The sequence below is a fragment of the Clarias gariepinus genome, chromosome 2 (genome assembly GCF_024256425.1).
Source record: "Clarias gariepinus isolate MV-2021 ecotype Netherlands chromosome 2, CGAR_prim_01v2, whole genome shotgun sequence".
Lineage (NCBI taxonomy): Eukaryota > Metazoa > Chordata > Actinopteri > Siluriformes > Clariidae > Clarias > Clarias gariepinus.
This window is the reverse complement of record NC_071101.1, coordinates 42,300,025-42,322,566: the sequence shown is the minus strand read 5'-3', so window position 1 is coordinate 42,322,566 and position 22,542 is coordinate 42,300,025. Positions and strand designations below refer to the sequence as shown.

The following is a 22,542-nucleotide window of genomic DNA, read 5'->3' as shown; positions in this document are numbered from 1 at the left end:
TCCGCTCTCCACACACCTGTACGCCATCATTAATCATCTCCCTTACCTATTTAAACCACACACTGATGCCACCACGCCACCAGATTACTGAGTGCCCACCATAGCCTAATTCTACAGGGTTCTGTCTATGCCCTGCTTTATTGATACCGACTCTCTCGTCTCTTTGGCCCTGAAACCTGTTTGCCTTTGACCACGATTAAGCCCTGCAAAGCCAGCCATCAACCTCCGTGATTTCTCCTCGCTCTCGTCGGCTCTCCACACTTCCACATTCCTGCATGAGTCACGCCGCACACAAGGCTCTCTGCTGACTTACTGCGCTTCCACATTCCGCATCCAGCTTTCTCTCTTTGCACACTCAACTTCCCTACACAACATAATAAATTTCAAGTAGTGCCCTTCCTGCGCTTGGATCCATCATGACCTGGGACCCCTAACAGACAGTAAAACTCTGATCTTGAACCACACACTGAGTTGGTTGGAAGTTGTAGTTATCTTCCTCCATGTTTGTAGGAGGTACGGTTTCACCTGTCGCTCGCAGATCATCCAAAGTCCTAGATCAAAGTCCTAGATTTCTGTACATTGTTTCCACACTTTTATGTTTCCGTATACTTTCACTTTGAAAATTTAAACTTTTGCATAATTTAACTTTCATCAAAAAATTCTATTTATTTTTGCATACAGTATAAAGGCAAGAGTGTAGCATGTCAGTGCACATGGTCCATTTGTATGCTTTAATATAATAATAATAATTTTAATAATAATTTTAATAATAATAATAATAATAATAATAATGTTTCTTAAGGAATTTTAGTGAATTTATTTTTATTTTTAAGAGAAACTGGCTTAACCGCAGTCCAATGTGCATCCATTAGCTGCTTGCCCTTTAAGAAACCTGCCAGTGCTAAGCTGAGGGCTGAACAAGGTTCACGTTTGTTGTTTTACAGGTTTGCACTCCCTGTTTTACTTTATTACAAGCCTGTTACGTGTATTCTTCTCTGAATTACAACATTGTTACAGTATGGCTTCCATCGTGTCTTCCCTGGGCAACGAGAAAGAGGCAAGGCTTCGAAGTTTTTTCTCCCTTCCTGTTCGTTTTCATCTTCTGTACAAGAGCAGTCAACATGGGGCCCAAAGCACTCAGCTCTTCTCCAGTTTCGATACAAATGGCAAGTTTTTGCTTGCTGTGTTCCTTCAGTCGGGGTCAGTGAAAGGAGCTTTCATGAGTAAGTCCCTGAAATATGGAACAGACTTCTCTGACCCAGAGGCATTTGTGTTTGAACTAAATGAGCATGATGCCACACAGTTTCCAGTGATAAACCCAGCCAAAGCTGTCACGGTCAGCAACCAACAAGCTTCCACCAACTATGGCTATGGATCTGCGCAGAATTCGGTTGGTATCTCCTTTGGAAACTGCTTAAACCTAAAATTGGAAAATGGCTCCTGGAATGTGAGCTTTTGCACAGATGCGACCTATGGAACAACATGGGCTCAGGAGAACAGCATTTACTGTGTAGATGTGGAGCTCCACCTTGTCCAAGGTAAACGACAGAGTCTGACTAAGCTTAAACTTTGATAAAGTTTTAAGATGTGAACAGTTTTTGCAGAGCTGCAGAGCACAAAGGTGGAAAAAAATATTAAAAACTTAAGTATAGAGAACACTCCTTGGAAATAACTTTACTAAGGTACTAATGTTACTTTTCCCTAATGTACAGTATGGGGAATTGTATATCGCTGTATATCGACCACAGATATTCACCCACATCGCAAATGTATAGCACATTTTAGTCCACATGACCTAACAAGCTATTGATGATATAGATAAAAGCAGATAGTTGGAGATATTTTTTTCCATTGTTTTTGTGATGTGCATAATTGAATACATGAACTTATTTGTTGTTATGAGAATGCCAAAGCAACTAAGGAACTGTGGTACTCTATCAAAATGTGCTACTAAAGATCTTACCAGAGGTGGAAAGAGTAATAAAATGTTGTACTTAAGTAAAAGTACTGTTACTTTAGTGAACTTTTATTGTAGTACAAGTAAAGTTACCGTTATAAAAATCTACTCAAGTAAAAGTAAAAAGTAGCTCATTAAACTCAGAGTAAAAGTTACTGAGTTACTTTTTTTTTTTTAACAGTGGGGGCAGGATGGGAGATGGAACACCCTTGCATAATAAATCTGTTCCCTTTGTTGTGCTTTAAATCAAAGTGGTCACTCAAATATGGCCAGGGGTTTGCTTCATAAAAAATTTTGGCATTTCACTTTCAGCTGTGTCAGCATCACTGGCATCTGTTTTATGCGCCCATCAATCAATCAGTGCAGTGTCAGTTTTTATTATTTTTCCTTTTCATTCATTTATTTTTTTACTCAGTAGCGAATATGATTTAAAAATGTAGTGAATACTTTAAACAAATCATACTTAAGTAAAAGTAAAATTACAGATTTTACATAACTACTTTAAAAAGTAGAAGTACACAAAAAAATCTACTCAATTACAGTAACGCAAGTAAGTGTAATTCATTACTTTCCACCTCTGGATCTTACTATACCAGTTGGAAAAATACTCCTAAGTTAAACCCTGCACTTTGTACTTGTTACATATAGAGTATCTAGTTTTAGAGCAATGTTAAAATATTAAGGTTGAAAATATTTGATTTACAAAGTAATTAATGATCCCAAAGATCTTTATATATTTTTACATCTGTAAGCAATTTATCCTGCTAAAGTTTGCTGCAAATCCCAGTAAAACGGCAGCCAGTTGCTTTATAGTACGGTGGACCAGAAAGGCAAAGCATCTCTCCTGTGTGGTATATGTATGTATTATGTATATATTTGTATTTGAATTGTTTTTGCATTTGTATGTGTATATTTAAAGTTACACTAATGTATGTATCCTCAAGAAAATCAAAGTCTTTTGCTTTGATTATTGCACACATTTGGCATTGCAGTAAGCTTTTTCCAATGTCACAACATTTATTTCCATCCAGTGCCACATTACATAATCTCAAAGATCTTCCATTGATGATGGTAGAGTCAGACCACTGCATATAAATTTTCTTCTTCTTCTTCCTCTTCTTCTTATTATTATACGAAACCTTTATAACTGATGCTTCTATGGTTGTTTGTTTTTATTTCAGATGTGGCTGATGTTTTACCAACCCCTTGGAACGAAGTGTCCTGGACAGATACGTATGTCTTTTTTATTAATGAATTAATTTTTTTTATATCAGGTACAAACTTGAAATTTACAACATACTGTTATTTAAATGTCTGGTTATTTTGGCCACCCAAGACCATGACAGAACCATCAGTGATAATATATTACTGTAGGGTGCTGCAATGCTGCAAATGACTGGTTTGCACAAGTGTTTTCCTTAACCTAAAGTTAAAAGTTAAACCTGTTCAGTGCTGGGTCTTTTGAGGTCATTTTGAATGATGGTAGATAAGGACTGATAAATTGTGCAAAGCCACATGTCATTGTAGGCTTTTTTATAAAACGAACTTGCACTTAATTGTTTACTTCCCGTAACCGACTTCAGTCTACACTACATACCTAAGAAATAAATATATAGGGGAATAAAGAGAAAACAGTATGTTTTTGCTGAAAATTATCATTATATATATACAGTACAGGCCAAAAGTTTGGACACACCTTCTCATCTGTCAGTTAATGTGTTATTTTCATGACCATTTACATTAGTAGATTCTCACTGAAGGTATGAAAACTATGAATGAACACATGTGGAGTTATGTACTTAACAAAAAAAGGTCTCCACCGGACCTGAACCCAATCGAGATGGTTTGGGGAGAGCTGGACCGCCGAGTGAAGGCAAAGGTGCCAACAAGTGCTAAACACCTCTGGAACTCCTTCAAGACTGTTGAAAACCTGAAACCTGAAATGCCAAGAGTGTGCAAAGCAGTAATTAGAGCAAAGGGTGGCTATTTTGAAGAAACTAGAATGTAAAACATGTTTTCAGTTATTTCACCTTTTTTTGTTACAGTAAGTACATAACTCCACACGTGTTCATTCATAGTTTTGATGCCTTCAGTGAGAATCTACCAATGTAAATGGTTATGAAAATAAAGAAAACAAATTGAATGAGTGAAGGTGTGTCCAAACTTTTGACCTGTACTGTATATATATATATATATATATATATATATATATATATATATATATATATACACTGTATATAATATTATTAAATATACAGAAAACATCATGTGAAATAATAGTTTATATATAATTTTAAGCGTTTATCTGCTTCTTATGCAGGCAATATAAATGAGAATTTCTTGCATTGTACTAAATAAAAATAAACCTTACCTGTAAGTGAAAAATTACGTGTCAATATTATTCTATTGTCTTTAGAACAAGGGAAGCCCTAAGGGAGGAATTTGTCTCTTTCAAGCTGCCATCTAACTTTCCAGTGTCACGGGTTAAGGCTTTGCTCTTGGGCCCAGTGGGTTCTGGAAAAACCTGTTTCATCAACTCCATCAGATCCACCATGTACAAGCGGATTGTTCGTCTGCCCAACGTCGGCACTGCAGTTCATGGGTTCACCAAGAAGGTTGTGGAAATGTTTACAATACAAGTGTTGTATTTCTAAAAATACTAATTTAAAATGAATAAATATTTAAAGGAATAAGCTAAAAATATATGCATGTACAGTATACAGGACACCCATAATGTTTTTAATATCATAAAAAATTTTCACTTACTATGTGAACTGTAGACAATGAGATAGATACCCCAAGATAGAAAACAGTATTCTACTTATTTCATCTTTTACTCAGCTGACAAATTATGATGTCTATGGAGAAAAACGAGGTTCTCCGACTGTTCTGAGTCTCTATGATGTGATGGCATTAGGAGATGATGACACTGCTGGTCTTACTTTCTCAGATGCCCTAGCTGTCATCAAAGGCCACGTCCCGAAAGGATACAAGGTACAGCTTTGGACACTGAGTAGACGTTGGCTTTAAGATTGCTACTCTGTGCTGAAAATTCTTTTTATTTATTATTATTCTATATTATATAAAAAAAAATAGTAATGCCATTTATTCATTAAATACATTGTAACATAGTAAAATTCAACATCACACGATTTACTGATTTAATTTAGTTTGTTTGATTGATAATTTAAAAAAATAGTCAGTTTTGTTTTAAGACTTTAGAGCTTTCTCTCCACTTTGTTGCTCCAGTTCCAGCCTGACACTCCAATCACAGATGCAGTATGCGGCTACAATGCAAAGCCTTCCAAAAATGAGCAGGTTCACTGTGTGCTCTTCACATTTGATGCCTCAAAGTTGACACAATACCCCAGCAGCCTGAAGTCCACACTTAGGAAACTAAATGCAACCCTATCAGACCTCGGTGAGAGAGACTTTTACTTCAACTGCTACTTCTACAGTGCATGTAGTTCTTTTAGATAGTCACAATTTTATCACATCTGTGCATCTATTTTTTCTCACCTAGACACATGTTTGTCTGCACAGTTAACTAATATTGTAAGACAGTGTCTTACAAACGTATTTATACCGCTTTAACTTTTTCACATTTCCACTTGCCACATTTCCACTTTCTTCTTGCCACTTTTCCATAAAGGCCAGATTTGTGGAGTGCACAACTAATACTGTACAATATTGTCATGTAGATAGATTCTTCTGAATCTCTGTAGAGCCTCCATAGTTACCCTGGGCCTCACTGGATTTTAGTTAGCGGTATCAGAGTATCGGAGCGGTGTCATGGTATTGGGGCTGAATACAAATGCACACCACATTTTTCTGATTTTTATTTGTAAAAAAGCTTGAAAACCATTTATCATTTTCCTTCTTTTTACAATTACTGTATGTGCCACTTTTTCTTGTTCTGTCATATAAAATCCCTATAAAATACATTTACGTTTGTGGTTGTAGAGACCAAATTTCAGTTCGTCAACTATCTGATTTTAAATTAGTTGTTTTCCGTATGGCCAGTTCTTAGTGAGGATATAGGTTGATAAATGATTGTCATCACGTTTTTATTTTATTAACACTCTACAGGTATTCCTCAGCTGATTGTGCTCACTCATGTGGACCAGGTGTGTGTTGCAGTAAAGGAGAATTTAAAGAATGTCTACTCCAGCCGAACTGTGCAGGATAAGGTACAATGTTCGTGTAGAAAACATACAATGCAAGAAACTTTTGGATTTGTTGAGTGTTGTCTTTGTCTGTTGTGCAGCTCTTTACTGTTTTGGTCCATCCATTGCTTGTACACAGATGCAGAAAGCAGCGGAGTTGGTGGGATTACCATTGTCCTACGTGCTGCCAGTTAAGAACTACGTTTCCCAGCAGGCTGTGGACTGCAACTCTGACATCTTGATCCTGAGTGTGATTACAAGCATTCTACAGGCTGTTGATGATACACTTGAGGACCAGTATCCCTGTACACATAAAGTTGAAGTCGTGTAGACTTATAGAATCTGTATTAAAAAATTGTGGTCATTAAGTAGGCTTTAATCTAGTGTTTACACTGTATGACATAACACATGCACGTTTATAATGTTTTATTTCCGTTATAATAGAGCACTTCTATTAATATTAAACATCTCAAATCATTCCTGTCCTTATTAAAAATAGACAGTGAAAACCTTTGTTTTGACATATTCTTGTTTCTTTCCTCATTTCTATCCTACATTCCTTTGTTTCACTACAATGTACAGTGGGGAAAATACTGTAAGTATTTGATCCCCTACAGATTTGTAAGTTTGCCCACTTACAAAGAAATGAAGGGTTTATAATTTTTTATCGGTAAAGGATTGAGACAGAATATCAACCAAAAATCCAGAAAAATTACATAATACAAATGTTATGAATTAAGTTGCATTTCAATGAGGAAAATAAGATTTGATCCCCAAGGAACCAACAATAATTCTGCCTCTCACAGACTGGTTATGTGCTCTTGTGGTACACATATTAATTTAAAAAGGTGCTCCTAACAACAATGTGGTATGTGTATAAAAGCCACCTGTCTACAAAATCTCAATCTTCCATTCAAAGAGCTGTCAAAGCAAGTTAGGAACAAAATTTTAGACCTGCACAAGGCTGGAATGGGCTACAGGACCATCAGCTAGAAGCTTGGTAAGAGACAACTGCTGGAGTGATTATTTACAAATAGAAGAAATGCAAAGTAACCATTAATGGCCCTATATGCAAGATTTCACCTCATGGAGTAAGAATAATCAAGAGAAAAATGAGGGACCAACCCAGGACTACACGGGAGGAGCTTGTGAATGATCTCAAGGCAGTTGGGAGCACAGGCACCAAACAAACCATTGGTAACACAATACGCCTGCATGGATTGAAATCCTAAAGCGCAGCAAGGCTTCCCCTCCTCAAAAAGACACATGTACAGACACATCTAAGGTTTGCCAATGAACAGAGAAAGATTGGTATAAACTGCTGTGGTCAGATGAGAGCAAAATTGAGCTCTTTGTCATCAACTCGACTTGCTGTTTTCGGAGGAAGAAAAATGCTGACTATGACACTAAGAACCCCACAGTCCCTACAGTCAAGCACGGAGGTGGAAACATTATGCTTTGGGGCTGTTTCTCTGCTAAAGGTACAGATTGACTTTGCTGCACTAAGGGGTCAATGGATGAGGCCATGTGTTGTAAAATTTTGTATGAGAACCACCTGAAGATAGATTGTGGATGGGTCTTCCAGCATGAAAATGACCCCAAAAATGCCAAGGCAACTAAGGAGTGGTTTAAGAAAAAGCACATTAAGGTCATGGAGTGGTCTAGCCAGTCTTCAAACCTTTATCCAATAGAAAATTTATCGAGAGAGGTGTAACTTTAGGTTGCCAAGCAACAGGCAAGAAACCTTAAACATTTAGAGAAAATCTGTAAAGAATAGTGGATCAAAATGCATCCCAAGATGTGTGCAAATCTGGTAAACAACTACAAGAAACATCTTCCCACTGTGCTTTCCATCAAGGGTTTCTCTACCAAGTACTAAGCCATGTTTTGCTTGGGGATCAAAAACTTATTTGCCTTTATAAAATGCAACTTAATTCATAACATTTGTATCATGTGTGTTTTCTGGATTTTTGGTTGATATTCTGTCTTAATCATTTACCATAAACCTACAGTATGATAAGAATTATAGACCCTTCATTTCTTTGTAAGTGGGCAAACTTAGAAAATCTGTAGGAGATCAAATATTTTTCCCCACTGTATGACTATTCATATATACCAGCTTATGTTTCAGTGTTTTTTGTTAGCTGATTAAGTCTGAATGTGTTTGTGGATGCTTCAGCTCATGCATTTCATTTGGGACTGAATATCAGCACATGGATAGGAAACACTGACAGTACACTCTAAAAAATAAAATTGTGCTGTACTCTTTTTTCTTTCGGTGAGTCATTTTTACACTTAAAATTGAGTAAATGTAAAATTTGCAAAATCATGTAAAATATACTTCATGAATTGAGTACAAGTCAGTAAAAAAAATTAAATAGACCTGAATAACTATATTTAGTATGATGATGTAAAAAATGTACAAAGGAGTAAATGTAATGAACATCTAAAGTTAATGCAATGGTTACCCCAAGTTAAAATAAGTAAAATAATTAAGTAGATATAATTGAAATGCAAGGTTGAAGAAACTGGAAATTAAACTATTATTAAACAAACAAATGTGCTACATTTACTAAACATTTTAACTGAATTTATTTCATACTGCTCCATCACAGAATTAATGTTACACTTAATTTTTAAACTATATTTACCCTTTACTCAAGAAGTATTTTAATTCAGGTTAATGTATCTAATGACACCAAATTATAAACACAAACAATAGACACATTACCATTTTAATTAAACATTTATTCGCCAAATTTCTCAAGACATGAAGTCTAAACTCACTCTGGTTTACTTGTGTATGGCAAATGACATGTAACAAGATCATAAACAATGAGCTGAATTCATCTTATTAGTAAACAGTCTCACAAACATTAATCTGTATTATACAGTTAATGTGTAAAGTAGACTTTTGTATTAGAAACTAAGTCACATTTGACGTCTGAAAGATTGCACACCTTCACACCTCTAACTCAAACAATCATGTATGTGATTTCTAGAGATTTTATTAAGGTACCATAACCTTTTCTATTACTGTGAAATTTACAACTTGATAAAAAAAAAAATGAAATCAGCCAGTTGGATGTGTGCTGTTAGTTACTCATGGTGTCAAAAATCACATTTTGACTATAAATATTTATATGCAAGTTGGTAAGTTTGTTGCTATCCTTAGTGCTCTTTGGATTAAATGTATAGAATTAAACCAGGAATTGAGGCAGAGATGGTTTGTGGGAGACCCAAAATCGATAGGATTTAAAACTGAACTACCGTTGATCTGCACTTCACTTTGTCAAGCAGGTCCTAATTTAGTGATTTCTTGATTGTGAACAGGTGTGGCAATAATCTGGCCTGGGTGTGGCTAGAGAAATTAAACTCAGGTGTGATAACCATGTGTTTACCTGGCCATATCGCTACCTGTTCAGAACTCTGCTGGGTAGCAGCGGAGTTCTGAACAGTGCAGATTATATATGCATGGTTCTGCTCCTCGTGAGTACTGTCTCGTTACTTTTTTTATGTAGTCTGTAGGAACAGAAACATAGGAATAGTTCTCCAGGCTTCTTGAAGGACTTCTTTTTTTCACACATTTTTATTTTAAATTAGGGACAGTAGTATAGCATTTCAGTGTATGTTGAACAATCTGTGTGGTCCATCTGTACGCTTTAATAACAATAATAATAATAATAATAATAATAGTACTGAGCAGGCATACTGAGCAGGCATTTGCTGCTTGCCCTTTTAGAAACCTCGTCAGCACTGGGTTGAGGTCTGGTGAAGTTTCACTTTTGTTTTCTCAAAGGTTCATATTCACTGTTTGTGGCGCACTTCCTTTACTAAAAAACAGCTACTTGTGTTCTTTTCTGAACAACACAATTCTGTTATGTCTTTCATTGCGTCTTCCCTGGGCAATGAAAAAGAGGTGAAACTTCGAAGGTTTTTCTCCCTTCCTGTTCGTTTTCATCTTCTGTACAAGAGCCGTCATCATGGAACCCAAAGCAGTCAGTTCTTCTCCAGTTTCGACACACATGGAAAATATTTGCTCGCTGTGTTCCTGCAGTCGGGGTCAGTCAGGGGAGCTTTTACAAGTAAATCCCTGAAACATGGAACAGACTTCTCTGATCCAGAAGCATTTGTGTTTGAAATAAATGATCTTAATGCCACTCAGTTTCCAGTGATAAACCCAGCCAAAGCTGTCACAGTCAGCAACCAACAAAATGCAGCTCAGTCCCGTTCCTTTAAAACTGCACAGAATTCAGTTAGTATCTCCTTTGGAAACTGCTTAAACCTAAAACTGGAAAATGGCTCCTGGACCGTGAGCTTCTGTACAGATGTGACCTATGGAACAACATGGGCTCAGGAGAGCAACATTTACTGTTTAGATGTGGAACTGCACCATGTCCAAGGTAAAAAAAAAAAAAAAAAACAGATGTAAACCAAACTAAGCTTTAACTTAAATTTAGCAAACTAAAGTTACATTAATTTCAACAGAAGGGTTACTTTTATCTGTTCTTGGTTTAGAAAAGAAGCTTGGTTGGAAGTTAGTCAGGCAAGAGGACAATAAAGCTGAGAAACTGATAGTCATACAGGAGATTATTACTTCTAGTTATTGATTCCTTAGGTAGATCTTCCTTTTGGGGGGGGGTGGGGGGGGGTTAACAGTTAACAGTTCAAAGTATCTGTTCCCTTTTTTATTTTTTTTATTTTTTTATTGCATTATTGCAGCAACGTGTAGTATTGTTTCCTCTGTTGGTATTCGCAACATCATTAAAGCTATCATGTCACTGTCAGAAGAGAAGCATGTATGTTTCTATTTGTCATGCTAAAGTGTACTGTATAATTCATTTATTTATTAGAATGATAAGTTTATGTAATGTCACATTTATTTTTCCCCAGAGTCACATTAATTTCTCTCCAAGAACTTGTATTGTTGTACCAATATATATACAGTGTGTGTGTGTGTGTGTATATATATATATATATATATATATATATATATATATATATATATATATATATATATATATATATAAATTATTACAATACAATGTGCTCTTTATGTGGGTGTTGTATATTGTCAAGGCTGCTAAAATATCAGAATTTGTTCAATTTAATCAGACAGTTGTGAAACCATAATAACTGATGCTTCTATTGATGCTTGTTTGTCTTTCAGATGTGGCTGATGTTTTACCAACTCCTTGGAACGAAGTGTCCTGGACAGAGACGTAAATCTTTTTTAAAATATATATTTTTTAAAATCTGGTTTAAACTTGTCTGGGTTCGTTTCTCAACCGAGCTCGATTCCCATCTCTTTGTGCATGGAGTTTGCATTTTCTCCCCGTGCTTAGTGGGTTTCCTCCGGGTACTCTGGTTTCCTCCCACAGTCCAAAGATCTGCCGGTTAGGCTGCTATGGATTGGCCCCCTGTCCAGAGTTTACCCTGCCTCGTGGCTTAAGCCTCCAGGTATAGGCTTCAGGTCCCCGCAACCCTAAATACAGGATAAAGCAGTATAGAAGATGAGTGAATGAGGGGTTTAAACTTGTAAATTTGCAACATACTGTTATTTCAATGTCTGTTTTTTTTTTTTTTTTTAGCCACCTAAGACCACAACAGGATCACCAGTGATAATATATTAGGGTGCTGCAATGCTGCAAATGACTGTTTTGCACAAGTGTTTTTTTTTTTTTTTTTTTTTTAACCTAAATAATATCTGTTCAGTGGTGGCTCTTTTGAGGTCATTTTAAATGTAAATTGTGCAAAGCCACAATTGTCACTGTATGTCTATAAAATGGACTTGAATTTGATTGTTTACTTCCCATAAATGACTCCAGTGTACAGTACATACCTAAGAAATAGATATATAGGGAAAGAAAGAGAAAACTGTTTTTGCTGAAAATTATGGTACATAAAACTTCATATGAAATAATATTTAATATCTAATTTTAAGCATTTATATTATTAAACTATATTATTAGATTTTATAATAAATCATAATTTCTAGCATTGTACTAAATAAAAATAAACCTAACCTGTAAGTAGGCGGAGTGGAAAATTACTGTTGTATATTGTCTTTAGAACAAGGGAAGCCCTAAGGGAGGAATTTGTCTCTTTCAAACTGCCGGCTAACTATCCAGTGTCACGGGTTAAGGCTTTGCTCTTGGGCCCAGTGGGTTCTGGAAAAACCTGTTTCATCAACTCCATCAGATCCACCATGTACAAGCGGATTGTTCGTCTGCCCAACGTCGGCACTGCAGTTCATGGGTTCACCAAGAAGGTTGTGGAAATTTACAATACAATACAATATTTACAATACAAGTGTTGTATTTCTAAAAATACAAATTTAAAATGAATAAATATTTAAAGAAATAAGCATGAAGTAATATGCATGTAATATGTAATATGCATGTACAGTATACAGGAGACCATAATGTTTTTAATATCATAAAAAAATTTCACTTAATATGTGAACTGTAGACAATGAGATAGATACCCAAAATAAAAAACAGTATTCTACTTATTTCATCTTTTACTCAGCTGACAAATTATGATGTCCATGGAGAAAAACGAGGTTCTCCGACTGTTCTGAGTCTCTATGATGTGATGGCATTAGGAGATGATGACACTGCTGGTCTCACTTTCTCAGATGCCCTAGCTGTCATCAAAGGCCACGTCCCGAAAGGATACAAGGTACAGCTTTGGACACTGAGTAGACGTTGGCTTTAAGATTGCTACTCTGTGCTGAAAATTCTTTTTATTTATTATTATTCTATATTATATAAAAAAAATAGTAATGCTATTTATTAAATACATTGTAACATAGTAAAATTCAACATCACACGATTTACTGATTTAATTTAGTTTGTTTGATTGATAATTTAAAAAAATAGTCAGTTCTGTTTTTAGACTTTAGAGCTTTCTCTCCACTTTGTTGCTCCAGTTCCAGCCTGACACTCCAATCACAGATGCAGTATGCGGCTACAATGCAAAGCCTTCCAAAAATGAGCAGGTTCACTGTGTGCTCTTCACACTTGATGCCTCAAAGTTGACACAATACCCCAGCAGCCTGAAGTCCACACTTAGGAAACTAAATGCCACCCTATCAGACCTGGGTGAGAAAGACTTTTACTTTAACTGCTACTTCTACAGTGCATGTAGTTCTTTTAGATAGTCACAATTTTATCACATCTGTGCATCTATTTTTTTCTCACCTGGACAAATGTTTGTCTGCACAGTTTACTAATATTGTAAGACAGTGTCTTACAAATCTGGCCTTTATGGAAGAGTGGGAAAAATAAAGCCATTGTAGAAAAGAGCCATAAGAAGTCCTCCCCCTTAAGTCTTCTTATGGCCTTCTTTCAACAATGGCTTTCTTCTTGCCTCTTTTCCATAAAGGCCAGATTTGTGGAGTGCACAACTAATACTGTACAATATTGCCATGTAGATAGATTCTTCCACCTGAGCCTAATCTGTGTGATTAAAGCTCTTTTTGCCCAGCCAGTAGGTTTGCAGTCATGCCATGCTATTTCCATTTTTCAGACGATGGATTGAACGGTGCTCAGTTAGATGTTCAAAACGTGCAATATATTTGTTTATAAAGTCAACCTTCTAACTTCACATTTTTATCCCTGACCTGTCTGGTTTGTTCACTAATGTTCTCTAACAAACCTCTGAGGACTTCACTGAACAGCTGTATTTATACTGAGATTAAATAACACACAGGTGGACTCTTAACTAATCAGGTGCCACTGGATTTTAGTTAGCGGTATTGGAGTATCGGAGCAGTGTCGCGGTATTAGGGCTGAATACAAATGCAAGCCACATTTTTAAGATTTTTATTTGTAAAAGTATGAAAACCATCTATCATTTTCCTTTTCTTTACAATTATGTGCCACTTTTTCTTGTTTTGTCATAAAATCCCAATAAAAAAACATTTAAGTTTGTGGTTGTAGAGGACAAATTTCAGTTGGATTATAAATAAGCTTTTAATATTATCAGCTGTTTTCTGTATGGCCAGTTCTAAGTGAGGATATAGGTTGATAAATGATTGTCATCACGTTTTTATTTTTATTAACACTCTACAGGTATTCCTCAGCTGATTGTGCTCACTCATGTGGACCAGGTGTGCGTTGCAGTAAAGGAGAATTTGAAGAATGTTTACTCCAGCCGAACTGTGCAGGATAAGGTACGATGTTCGTGTAGAAAACATACAATGCAAGAAACTTTTGGATTTGTTGAGTGTTGTCTTTCTGTTGTGCAGCTCTTTACTGTTTTAGTCCATCCATTGCTTGTACACAGATGCAGAAAGCAGCGGAGTTGGTGGGATTACCATTGTCCTACGTGCTGCCAGTTAAGAACTACGTTACCCAGCAGGCTGTCGACTGCAACTCTGACATCTTGATCCTGAGTGTGATTACAAGCATTCTACAGGCTGTGGATGATACACTTGAGGACCAGTATCCCTGTACACATAAAAATGAATTAGTGTAGACTTATTTGTATTGAAAAAAAAAACAAATATATGGTCATTAAATAGACTTTAATCTGATGTCTATACTGCATGACATAACACATGCACGTTTAAACTGATTTATTTCCCTTATATCATCATAAGATATCATTCCTGTCCTTATTAAAAATGGACACTGTGAAAACTTTTGTTTTGGCATGTTCTTGTTTCTTTTCTCATTTCTATCCTACATTCCTTTGTTTCACTAATATGCTCTGCATGCATATACTGTATACCAGCGTTAACAATTTATAATAACTGCACACTATGAAGCATTAGTTAAGCATGACTAAATACTTTGTTTATCATTTAGATAGCATCGCTTCCACATTAGTTGGCATTAGCAACCACTTTATAAATGCCATTATAAATGCTTTAGTACTGCATATTTATAATGTCTTTGATAATTGCATTTACGATGCTTTATTAATGATCAATTCATATTTTTCAAAGAAGTATTAAATTACATATAAACCAGTTATTAAGAGATTGTGAGTGGTTCATAAGATCATTTACAAAGTGTAAGTAAATAACTAATAAACTATTTAAATGTACATCTAGTTGTTTAGACATACTAATACTGTGTTAACAAATGCTTAATGAATGCACATCTGTGATATAAATCATGATTTATTCAGATAGGTAAAACTCATTTAGTACTTGCTAGTTAACTATTGTTGTGAGCTAATCTAAAGTAAGGACTATTTATGTTTTGTAAAGCATTTACAAAGGAGATTTAAAGGCTCAGTTATGGTCTCAGCAAAAAAAAGGAAACAGTACAGATTGATACAAAACACACAAATATTTATTACAAAGAATGTAACTTCAACTTAATACTTGATATAAAATAGAAAGATGAAACTCTGCAATCCCATATAAAAACTCCCAAATGAAAAATAGCAAAAAATGTCAACATGGTAAAATGTTTTCTTGCAAAGGTAAACATGGTTGTAAAAAAATTGCAACAAAAATTCCATCTAAAATCTTTTTAGTTTGGCAAAATCCAAATCTATTCTACATTTCAAACTCAAGAGTTAAATTAAAAACAAATATACGCAAGAAATGATCAAAAATATATGACATTTGAATTTTAAAAAGGTTTCCTGCAACAGTTAACTTGGCTAAGTAAGAATTCAATGCAGAGTCTAAAAGAATGCAAAACAGTAAACTTCTAAAAAACTCTAGAATAAAGCATTTGGTTTTAATATTCTCGCTCATTCTTTGACTGAAACATTGTTTTTATCTACAGTATAATACATTAAGTTCTACAAAGTTCAGAGCAGATTTATTATTTTTTTTCTTTAAAGTACTTCAGCTATCAAATAATATTTCTCTTAAGGGTAGTTGATGTAGTATACATCATATATTGATGTTAAGTAATCATGTAGAAAGAACCAGCCAATACAGAAACACTTGTACAGCAGTCATAAGCAGAGGCATCAGAGAAAGATTCCAATAAGCTGTCACTAAAGAAATTTGAAGACAAGGGTATTGCCTGGATGGAACCTGTGGCGTCTCTTCGAAGAGCTGTTAAAATAAATCCAAAAACATATACATATATAAGGCTCACAGCCGCACAAAAAAAAAAATAACTCGTTGAATGAACATAATTAAATTATGGAAAGAATTTTTACTTTTTTATTTTACACCAGCAGCAACTTACAAATGAGGTCTCAATTTGAAAAGATGTACAAAACCTAAAACACCACAAATAAGTATTAATCATAGAAAAAAATAATCACCAACAGAAACTTTTTGTACTTTAACTGTACGTTATGACTTTTAACGAAACCGAAACCAGAACTGAACCGCAGATTAAGCATGCGCATATAACTGTCGGTATTTTAAGTGTGATTAAAAATGCAAGAAATAGCTTAAACCAAAATAACGTGACTAAACATCGCTAAACAGCAGGTGACATTTATGTTCAGTATTTCGAAAGATGGAAATTAATTCCTGCTTACCTTTTCCACACGCTCGCCAAACGTTTGTCTTCTCAACACGCTGTGTTCTCTTCTCCCGATGTCTTCTCGCGATGTTTGCTTTGATATTTCCGGTTTTTATAGTGACAAGATCTCTTTGGTTTATCTTAACATGATTGAATCTAATACATATTAAGTTGTTGAATTTCATGCAAATACAACATAATTTATTCATGTTCATCTTGGAAACATGAAATTATTATGTACAAAACACATATTACATTTTAGTACATGTAACAGTAATAGCACACAGGACCACAAAGATAAAATCACATAATGAGACAACTGTACTATCATTTGAAGAGATGCTGTGTGATGGGAGACTACCCTGATGCCAGTTGCTCTTTTAGATAGTCTCACGGGAAAATCCCCTTTATTACCTGTAGGGGGCAGTCGTGTTTCAGTCTGAAGTATTGTGTATATCTCTTTTGTATATCTCTCTTGTATATCTCTCCTATTAACAGCAAGCGACAGAGCTCATAAACGTGTCGAGCTCAAACTGTAAATACTGATATGTATTTATTCTTTATTTTCTTCACTCCTTCAGTAATGATACTTCTTTGACTGCGGTTTCTCCATTCAGTATTATTATTATTAGTAGTAATAGTGCTCTGAATTTATTATTATTGTTATTATTGTTATTATTATTGTAACGCACCCACGCGTGTGTGCAAAAAGACGAAGTACAACTAATAATACAAAAATGTATATGTTAGCCGAAAACAATATTTTGTTTTATTGTGTTTATGCACTTTAAATATACAGTAAACAAACTCTGCCTTTTGCAAAGTGAAAGTGAGTTGTGCACAGATATAAGCAGATAAAACTACAGACATGAAATAAAACAAACAAATATATGTGCTACTTGCTGAATACAACGCGACAGCATGCAGAACCCCCGGTCTTTGACTGCGCTTTGTCCATTCATTAGAAGTAGTACACTAAAAGATGCTGGGTTTCTGTAAATACATCGTTGGGTTGTTTGTGCTGGGTCAAAATTCTGTGTTATTTCGGGTACTTTAATCACACTGTTGGGTTGCTTTTGCTATAAATACTAAAAGTGCTGCATGAATAAACTTAATGCAAAAAAACGGAAAAAGAAACGTCTCTGTTTCATATGCATATACCCATTTTGTTCCAGTGTTTATGCAGTAAACCCATGGGTGAACACGATGAGTTTGTTTTATTTTAATTAAACACGAATCTTTACATTTTAATTCAAATCCAACATTTTATTGTTAGTGATTGGTGCATTCTATTGTCATTCATACTGCCGTTGTTTAGAGCCCTTTACTGAAGCATTTGCTAGTTAATAAGGAAGTAAGTAACTTCCTTAGGAAGGAAGGAAGTAAGCAAATAAAAGATAAGTGAATAAATAGCCTCAAATGGTACTTCAGCGTAGTAAAAGTACCCTAGCATGAGTTTATATAATAAAAATATTATGTATAAAGAAAATCTAATTTATATACTCATATTTAATTAAATTCTTGACATTTTAATGGTTAGTGTTTGTTGCAGACATTCTCACTATTTTGATGGAAGGGATTGGCCTGTACAGGCTACTTTACACTGCACTCCGTGCTCCGCTGTAACCAGCAGATCAAAGGAGCAGTTATCGGCTATGCAACGTAGACTTCTGAGTTTGGAGGCCAGGGGTGGTTGGTTGGTTGGTTGGAAGCACGTTTGAAGGAGAAGATAACGTCACAGACACACACACATTCTCCATGCATACACACCTACGGTATATAAGACGCGCGCGCGGACTCACACAAACTCTCCATGCACACACATACAATCTCTCAGTGCAGACAGACTGTTCAGGAAACAACTGAACAACTGCCTTATTATGATTGGAGCTACACATGCTGCTCCTGTGCTCCCAGTGATCCAGACCCCATCTGCCCTCTGCACCTACTGACTCACCTCTATGCTGAACTGGACTTCATGTTAATTTAAAGAATTTCTGTTATATTGTACTCTTAGCTGCATAACACACATGGTGTTATATTATCTCTATCTGTTATCACCCAAATAAAGATGGGTTCCCTGTTGAGTCTGGTTCCTCTCAAGATTTCTTCCTATTGCCATCTCAGGGAGTTTTTCCTTGCCACTGTCGCCGTCACCCTTGGCTTGCTCATCAGAGACATTTCATTCATTCATCTCGTCATTATCTAGACACATTTTTCTCACACATACACAATTTATTATTATTATTATTAATATTTTATTATTGTATTATTATTATTATTATTATTATTATTATTATTATTATTATTATTTATTTATTATTTTTTTTGAATTTCTTTCATCTTTGTGAAGCTGCTTTGAGACAATGACCATTGTTAAAAGCGCTATATAAATAAAATTGAATTGAATTGAATTGAATTGAACAACAGGTCTTCATTTCTTAATACACCTGGCCATTAATAAAAATAAAGTTCAAGTTCAAGTTCAAGTAGGCTTCAACCATATACATTTTCATTTTCAACCATATACAGTTAGTACACAGTGAAACGAAACAACGTTCCTCCAGGACCAAGGTGCTACATGCAACATAAACTTACAACATAAATTAACAGAGAAGCTAAACTAGCTAACTAGGAGGCCTAGTTAGCTGGCTAGCAGAGACAAGACAGATATTCCTAACATAAATTACAACATAAATTAACAAAAACTAACTAAAGACTAAATAGCTAAAAGACTATCTACAGGTGAATATTTAAGTGCTTTAATATTAATCTCAAATTCATTCAACGGCATGTATAAACCCGCGGCTTGCACTTTCACTTAACAAAAGGCAGCGTTTTGATCAGAAGGATGATAAACGCATGCGATTTATTGATAAAAATGCAGACATACCCACCCACCCCCAGAAATGTAACAAACACAAATATATAGGCTACTCGCTAGATATACGCTGGCTTTTCCAACATGCCAGCGCGCTCCGATGTGAGCCGATTTGTTCAAGGCATAATAAGAGAATACATACACTTAGACACACACACACACACACATATCAGTGGTGTGAAAAACTATTTGCCCCCTTCCTGATTTCTTATTCTTTTGCATGTTTGTCACACAAAATGTTTCTGATCATTAAACACATTTAATAATAACTGGTTGGGCCACCCTTAGCAGCAATAACTGCAATCAAGCATTTGCAATAACTTGCAACGAGTCTTTTACAGCCCTCTGGAGGAATTTTGGCCCACTGATCTTTGCAGAATTGTTGTAATTCATCTTTATTTGAGAGTTTTCTAGCATGAACCGCCTTTTTAAGGTCATGCCACAACATCTCGATAGGATTCAGGTCAGGACTTTGACTAGGCCACTCCAAAGTCTTCATTTTGTTTTTCTTCAGCCATTTAGAGGCGGATTTGCTGGTGTATTTTGGGTCATTGTCCTGCTGCAGCACCCAGGATCGCTTCAGCTTGAGTTGACGAACAGATGGCCGGACATTCTCCTTCAGGATTTTTTGGTAGACAGTAGAATTCATGGTTCCATCAAGCACAGCAAGCCTTTCAGCAGCAAAACAACCCCAGACCATCACACTACCACCACCATATTTTACTGTTGGTATAATGTTCTTTTTCTGAAATGCTGTGTTTCGTCGGTCCACAAGGTATTTTCCCAAAAGTCTTGGCAATCATTGAGATGTTTTTTGCCAAAATTGAGACGAGCCTTAATGTTCTTTCTGCTTAAAAGTGGTTTGCGCCTTGGAAATTTGCGAAGCAGGCCGTTTTTGCCCAGTCTCTTTCTTATGGTGGAGTCGTGAACACTGACCTTAATTGAGGCAAGTGAAGCCTGCAGTTCTTTAGATGTTGTCCTGGGGTCTTTTGTGGCCTCTCGGATGAGTTGTCTCTGTGCTCTTGGGGTAATTTTGGTCGGCCGGCCACTCCTGGGAAGGTTCACCACTGTTCCATGTTTTTGCCATTTATGGATAATGGCTCCCACTGTGGTTCGCTGGAGTCCCAAAGCTTTAGAAATGGCTTTATAACCTTTACCAGACTGATAGATCTCAATTACTTTTGTTCTCATTTGTTCCTGAATTTCTTTGGATCTTGGCATGATGTCTAGCTTTTGAGGTGCTTTTGGTCTACTTCTCTGTGTCAGGTAGCTCCTATTTAAGTGATTTCTTGATTGAAACAGGTGTGGCAGTAATCAGGCCTGGGGGTGACTACAGATATTAAACTCAGGTGTGATAAACCACAGTTAAGTTATTTTTTAACAAGGGGGGCAATCACTTTTTCACACAGGGCCATGTAGATTTGGAGTTTTTTTTCTCCTTTAATAACGTAAACCTTCATTTAAAAACTGCATTTTGTGTTCAATTATGTAATCTTTGACTAATAGTTAACAGTTTTTGCTGAGCAGAAACATTTAAGTGTGAGAAACATGCAAAAGAATAAGAAATCAGGAAGGGGCAAATAGTTTTTCACACCACTGTATATATTATCATATTGTTTATCCATGTCGTCTGATGATGGCCACACATTTTTACGTTTTAAATAAGACATGTTGGCAGGACATTCGCATAGTTAACACTATCAGATAGTCTACTATCAGGAAATTAAATTCATTTCAAGACCATTTTAACCGAGGCATTGCCATGTCTTTCATTGTTTTGTCCCTGTTAAAACATTACAAAAACTATATAAGAAACGTATTAGGAATTTTAAAGCATGATTTTGGGCATCTCATCTCATCATTATGAAAATAATATGAAGCACATATACACACATTTATCATGTTCTGTTGTAAAACAAAATAAAATTCATGTTTGCTTTAGCATTGGAAAAAATATTGTTTTAGGCTAACTAATTATACACAATTCCTCATTGTACTTGGTCTGGCTTTTGGATAAAGTTCTTTCATGAGCCATCTGGTGGATATACAGTGAAGCACAAAACATTTATTTAAACTCCCAGCGCTTGTCAGCGGAGGAGCTGACGCGACATCCACTGCGCTTGGCCGCTGAGCTGCTGACGCGTCGTTCGTAGAGCTGGCTGGTTCCGGAGTGAAAAGCAATGCTCGCGAAGCCGGGCGGCGGAGGCAGAAGCACGCCTTCCTCGAGGCTTGGCGGCTGCAGCGTGGAAGCGGCGTCCTCGGGGCTCAGCGGCTGCTGAGCTGGAGTGATGCTTGGCGACTGCGGAGTCAGCACGCTGTCCTCGAAGCCGGGAGGTGGAGGAGGGACCAGGCTCTTCAGGCTGCCCGGCGGCTAAAGAGTGGAAGCGAAGTTCTCGCCGCTTAAAGGCAGTGGTGAAGGAAGCACGTAATTTTCGCTGCTCTGCAACGGCACGTAGTCCTCCGCAACGAGTACCAGCGGCGGCGGGAGAGGGAGCGTGTCATCCACGCTGCACAGCCACTGCGCGTAGTCCTTCACGACGTGCACAAGGGGGCAGCGGGGGAGGGAGAGCGTTGAGAAATGAAAGAGATGAAAGAGAGGGAGAACATCCGGGAACACAGCGTGGCTCTTCCGAACCTGAACGAGCAGCTTTTGGAATGCGCTTCTCGTTTTTTTCACGAATGCGCTCCTCGTTTTGCTCCACCAAAACGTGTAGATATCTCCTGTTTGTCCCACGCCACTGTCATGCCAGACCTCCTCGGCCCGTGCCTCTTTATTGGTGCTTGGGATCTTGTATCCCCCAGCTGCCTCACCTATAAACGGCGTCCGCCGGATGGCGAACATGCAGCCTTCCCAGTTCTGCCGCGCCTCTATCTCTCGCTGCTTCTCACTGCCGTCCAGCCAGTCCGCCAGCTTGGACGAGATGGTAATGGCTCCCCACCAAAAAACATCTAGAGGAGAGACCTAGCTATGCCACTTCGACGGTCTAGCTTTCTGTTATGATTTCTGCATGTGTGTTTGCGTCGCATAATGCAGAGGCAAGATGTTGGTTCAAACGTTCCTTTTATTAAATTTGAACACAAAACAAA

General features: G+C 36.6%; 2 protein-coding genes across 2 annotated transcripts; both read left to right on the top strand.

Annotated features, from left to right (window-relative positions):
• The first annotated feature begins 975 nt into the window (after positions 1–975).
• On the top strand, positions 976–6,750 carry LOC128509283 (interferon-induced protein 44-like). The gene is made up of 7 exons (XM_053480939.1): positions 976–1,538; positions 3,139–3,190; positions 4,374–4,572; positions 4,799–4,951; positions 5,207–5,378; positions 6,047–6,147; positions 6,263–6,750. The coding sequence occupies exons 1-7, from the start codon at positions 1,019–1,021 to the stop codon at positions 6,452–6,454; spliced, it is 1,389 nt and encodes a 462-aa protein (XP_053336914.1). The 5' UTR covers positions 976–1,018; the 3' UTR covers positions 6,455–6,750.
• A 3,178-nt stretch (positions 6,751–9,928) lies between these two features.
• On the top strand, positions 9,929–14,837 carry LOC128509303 (interferon-induced protein 44-like). The gene is made up of 7 exons (XM_053480980.1): positions 9,929–10,526; positions 11,294–11,345; positions 12,196–12,394; positions 12,655–12,807; positions 13,058–13,229; positions 14,202–14,302; positions 14,416–14,837. Exons 1-7 carry the CDS (start codon positions 10,004–10,006, stop codon positions 14,605–14,607), a joined length of 1,392 nt encoding a protein of 463 aa, XP_053336955.1. The 5' UTR covers positions 9,929–10,003; the 3' UTR covers positions 14,608–14,837.
• The last annotated feature ends 7,705 nt before the right edge of the window (positions 14,838–22,542 follow it).

Excerpts from the sequence above, each read along its gene's own strand:
- LOC128509283 (XM_053480939.1), top strand. The coding sequence starts at position 1,019 with ATGGCTTCCATCGTGTCTTCCCTGGGCAACGAGAAAGAGGCAAGGCTT. Across the intron at positions 1,539-3,138 it reads GGAGCTCCACCTTGTCCAAG|ATGTGGCTGATGTTTTACCA; the intron begins GTAAACGACAGA and ends TTTTTATTTCAG. Across the intron at positions 5,379-6,046 it reads TGCAACCCTATCAGACCTCG|GTATTCCTCAGCTGATTGTG; the intron begins GTGAGAGAGACT and ends AACACTCTACAG.
- LOC128509303 (XM_053480980.1), top strand. The coding sequence starts at position 10,004 with ATGTCTTTCATTGCGTCTTCCCTGGGCAATGAAAAAGAGGTGAAACTT. Across the intron at positions 12,808-13,057 it reads ACGTCCCGAAAGGATACAAG|TTCCAGCCTGACACTCCAAT; the intron begins GTACAGCTTTGG and ends TTGTTGCTCCAG. Across the intron at positions 13,230-14,201 it reads TGCCACCCTATCAGACCTGG|GTATTCCTCAGCTGATTGTG; the intron begins GTGAGAAAGACT and ends AACACTCTACAG.